This window comes from Frankliniella occidentalis, unplaced genomic scaffold (assembly GCF_000697945.3).
Source record: "Frankliniella occidentalis isolate FOCC.00 unplaced genomic scaffold, Focc_3.1 Scaffold249, whole genome shotgun sequence".
Taxonomy (NCBI): Eukaryota; Metazoa; Arthropoda; class Insecta; order Thysanoptera; family Thripidae; genus Frankliniella; species Frankliniella occidentalis.
Window position 1 is genome coordinate 212,008 of NW_026267375.1, and position 4,536 is coordinate 216,543.

Consider the following 4,536-nt stretch of genomic DNA (forward strand, 5'->3'; position numbering starts at 1 on the left):
TTTTTGGGCCCTTTTTGTGAGTAAAACTCCCTCTAGCGCCTGAACGGTGAGAGATAGAGCCAAACGGACAAAATTTTCGTCCAGAAGAGATCTACTTCCGTAATTTTCCTCCTATGAGACCATCATTTATTTTCCAAAATTAATGTTTTTACTTTTGGGCCACTTTTGTGAGTAAAACTCCCTCTAGCGCCTAAACGGTGAGAGATAGAGCCATGGGGCTCATAGGGCTTTACTTTCATGAGATATGCCTTAAGTGACCATACAATATTTTCTAAAATTAATGTATTTACTTTTGGGCCGCTTTTGTTAGAGAAACTTCCTCTAACGCCTTAACAGTGAGAGATAGAGCCAAACGGACAAAATTTTCGTTCTAAGGGACCTACTTTCGTAAGTTACCCCTTAGGAGACAATAAAAAAAAATATTTCTTACCACTTTTTGGACCACCCCCATTTTTTTGTTACCCCCTAAGACCTACTCAGGGGTGGTTGCCAGGATTTGCACCAACCGTTTCGTTGTCCAGAAGTGACAACAATAATACCCTGAAAATTTCAGACCTCTAGCTCACGTCCTCTTTGGGGAACGGACAGACGGACAGATAGACAGACAGACACAAGGGCGATGGCGTTAGCCCGCTTCTATAGCTTTTAAGCAAAAGAGCGGTCTAAAAATCAGCGAAAACAGTTTAGGTTCGCTGCAACGCCCTAGGTCACAGACCATCAAAAACCCTCGACCAGTCAGATGGGAAATAGGTCGTGTTTGGCTCTGGAATAAAATCCTCTACTTTGCTGATGATTTGTAATGGTCCGGGAGCAGACGTTATTCTTCGTCTTCATTGTAATCGTAGAAAATATCTGTTTTTTTTTATAATTTTTGTTCCACATGAGTGAACGTAAAAATTGTTGCAGAGACTGGCGAATAAGCCACATCCTATCCCACCACCAGTACCCAAACACGCAGCTGGACATGGAGATTAGCATGCTGGAACCTCTACTGGAGTACTTCCCGACTAAAACAAAGAAGACTCTTTCCATGCTGGGGGCAGCCGTTGCCTTCACAGTGTCTGCATGCATCATGCTTCCAAGCAAGATACCTTACAGGTGTGCACAGACCATTATCACTAATGGTATATTTTTGTCGTACTTTTACGAGGCTTCAAGCAGCATTTAGGAAAGAGATAGTAATCCATGCGTGAGGTCATAGAAGAGCCCGGCCCGAGCGTCGCTCATCGGCTACGCTAACCAGTGCCTAGTCCTCAGCTCTGCATATTTTATGTTTTGAACAAAATTTGCATTGTTGTAGAAACTGAACTTTTCGGATCAGTGCCTAATAGGGATCAACAAGACCAATACTTGCTCCCTCGCTAGAATGTCACAGTTTCCATTTTTGGGGTGAAAAGGCTTGTCGTTTACTACCAGAAATTACCATTGTCTCGTCCTGGCCGGAGCCGCCCGCGCGGCCAAGTTGAACATTAACATTCATCGTTTAGGACGTGAGACATTGTAATGGTTTGCTCAAGATCAAATTGAGATTATTTCGTATTCAGGCGTAAATTCGCGTCGACCCAGGAATATATGTTTAGTGAAAGGCCCAGAGAACACGTTTCAAACGTGGATTGATATAACATGTCAGGTTAAGTTCTTCTTAGGTCGAGTTCTGCAAGCAGCTTCGATGCAATGATAATAGAAACTGATTTGGCGGTCTTGTCAAGTAAGGAACATTTAAGGGCTGATTGAGGACCATACTTGGTTATACAGGGCAGTCAAGAACCATATTTGGCAGTTTCACTACATTTTATGTCGATTTAGTCATAATTACCCTAACATAATCTCGATCTTTCGCAATAGGCACTCCAGCTGGTCGAGAATATGACGTATACTCGCGTTTGACACTTATATCAACAAGCAGGCCCACCCTTCCGCCAAATGAAGTTACCAGCTTTACTTCGCTCCGTCGGCAACTCCGTTCACAGTGAGAAAACTGTTCCTCAATCTACGACAGATTTTATAATTTATGACTACGATATTGATTTGTAAAGTTACGAATTATAAGAAGTAAATTTACAACAAATTTTGTAATTTCTACTTCTGATTCTTTCACTGATATATAAAGTGTGCAACTGACACACACTTTAAAGTGTTTAACATCGTGTGGCATACTTCCATGTGTGCAGCACGAGTTTTGAATAGTTGGAAGTGTTCAACAGGTGTGTTGCACACTTTATAATGTTCAACCTGACCGTCGAGCACTATAGCTTAACGCTCAAGTAGAACACTAACAAGCAGGCCCGCCCTTCCGCCAAACGAAGTTGCCAGCTTCGCTTCGCTGCGCCGGCAACTCCGTTCGGCAGGGGCCAGGCCTGCTTGGCCTGCCGGCGGCGATGGTCGGGCCTGCGGCCCGACCGTTTCTGTCACGCGATTTGCTGTAGAACATAATCAAATGATGTAACGGGCCTTCGGCCCGCAAAGCCCGTCGTCCTTACAATTTGCCCCGTAGACACGAGAAAGGGATGTAACGGTGAAACACCGCGACTACAACCCACCCTTCTGCTTAGAAAACGTTTTTTGGGGTGGGGGGAGGGAGTTTCCTCCCTCTTTTGCGGTTCTGGGCCTTCTTTTACATTTAATTTTTCACTACAGCAATTTATAACTTTTAATCGTCAAACAAGACCCTCTAGCGCCTAAACGGTTAGAGATAGAGCCAAACGGACGAAATTTTTGTCCAAAGGGCTCTACTTTAACAAGTTACCCCTTAGGCGACCATTCAATATTTTCGGAAATTAATAAATTTATTTTTGGGCCACTTTTGTGAGAGACACTCCCTCTAGCGCCCAAACGGTAAAAGATAGAGCAAAACGGACGAAATTTTCGCCCAAAGGGCTCTACTTTGACGAGTTACCCCTTAGTAGCTCATAAAAAAATTATTTTTTCCTGACTTTTTTGACCTACCCCCTTTTCTTTGATACCCCCTTACAGCGCCTTAGGGTTGGTTGCCAGGATTTGCCGTAGGCGTTTCGTTCTCTAGGAGTGAACCTTAAGATGCCCTGAAAATTTCAAGTCTCTAGCACATCTCCTTCTAGTGGAACAGACAGACAGACACACAGACAGACAGACAGACAGACAGACACGAGGTCGTTTGCATAAGCCCGCTGGATAGCTTTTTCAAAGGAGAAGGGCGGGCTAAAAAGTGTGCAACACACCTGTTGAACACTTCCAACTACTCAAAACTCGTGTTGGACACATAGACGTATGCCACACGGTGTTAAACACTTTAAAGTGTGTGTCAGTTGCACACTTTATATATCGGTAAATTGTTGTAAGAATACAACATTTTCTTAAGGGAACGAAAGTCATAAAATTACGAATCGCAAAAATAGAGACTATTTACGAAATTTTTCAGTAAGTTATGACATTTTCCAGAAAAGTACGAAATTCATCGTAAAGTTATGACTCTACCTCCGTAAGAATACGAAAATTTCCATAAAGTTACGAGAAATGTCGTAAGTCTTTGAATGTCGGAAAATATCGTAGATATTATCCGTAGATATCGTAAAATACCGTAGATAGTTGAGATAGTTAGATAGTTGAGAGACGAATAATGGCTCAAAATATGGTTTATTAGAGCGCTCTTCCGCTTTGTAAAAGCTAATCGAGCGGACTTTTAATACAACAGTTTAATGAAATTCTTTTTTACGGTTTTTCCTAGATTGACACACATGCGAGTCGAGGACTTGTTGCCACTACTTTTCTTAACGGCTATGGTAATTCTGGGTGGTTCGTCAGTCCTCTCTGCAACCTTCATGTGGATATACGTCTTGGTGGCGCACAGTTTCTTTTTCCACTACCTGGGCTTCACCGGCGCACACCACCATCCGGAAATATTTCACGACGGAGACGCACCTAGGTAGGTGGGGAAGGACAGCTAAGCAGGGGTCTGTAACTTAACACATTCAAGTTATGTGCTAATGGACCATTTCAGGTTAGGTGATGAGAAGAAGAAAAGAATAAAACCGGAAAAGCACGGCCTTCTAATCGCCTCTCACCCTCCACCCCTCTTCGCCCTCACCCAACTGTTTTCTGTTTCGGTTATTCTTTTCTTCTTCTCTGTCACCGATACTAACATGGTCTATTATACAGTGCCCCCTCTCAGAGTTGCGCCGTATGTTCAGCTCTTTTCCGCTGGCGCAACACTGAGTAGTACTCTGTAATCCTAAAGCTCACCTTAAGTGCAAGAAGACTGGCATCCGGGGGTTTTTGGGGACGCTGCATAGATTCTCGACATCCATTTGCACCTCCCTTGAGAGGTTGCCGATGACCCCATCTTTTGAAACGTGGTGTAGATGGGGGTTTTCGGTTTTCGGGGACGCAAAATTCAACCCCGACCTCACGAGGTGCTCTATGACGACTCCAGGATCATCCTGGAGGTGCAAACGGACGTTACAGGTGCATATTTGAGTAAACTAAAGCGTTCGGCGGGGGGCCTGCGGCCCTAGAGATTTGCTCCTTGGAAATGACAAAAGAATGTAACGGGGCAACACC

The 4,536-nt window shown here is 43.8% G+C and overlaps 1 protein-coding gene across 2 annotated transcripts in view; it reads left to right on the top strand.

The window, feature by feature from the left end:
* The window catches only part of LOC113214385 (cytochrome b5-related protein-like), a 29,789-nt gene that overhangs the window by 13,738 nt on the left and 11,515 nt on the right, over window positions 1–4,536 (top strand). The window contains exons 5-6 of one of the 2 annotated variants that reach the window (XM_026433731.2): window positions 907–1,098; window positions 3,704–3,901. In XM_026433731.2, coding sequence (XP_026289516.1) covers window positions 907–1,098; window positions 3,704–3,901 — 390 coding nt within the window. The remainder of the gene's footprint in view (window positions 1–906; window positions 1,099–3,703; window positions 3,902–4,536) is intronic. The other variant, XM_026433733.2, reaches the window with a different exon arrangement.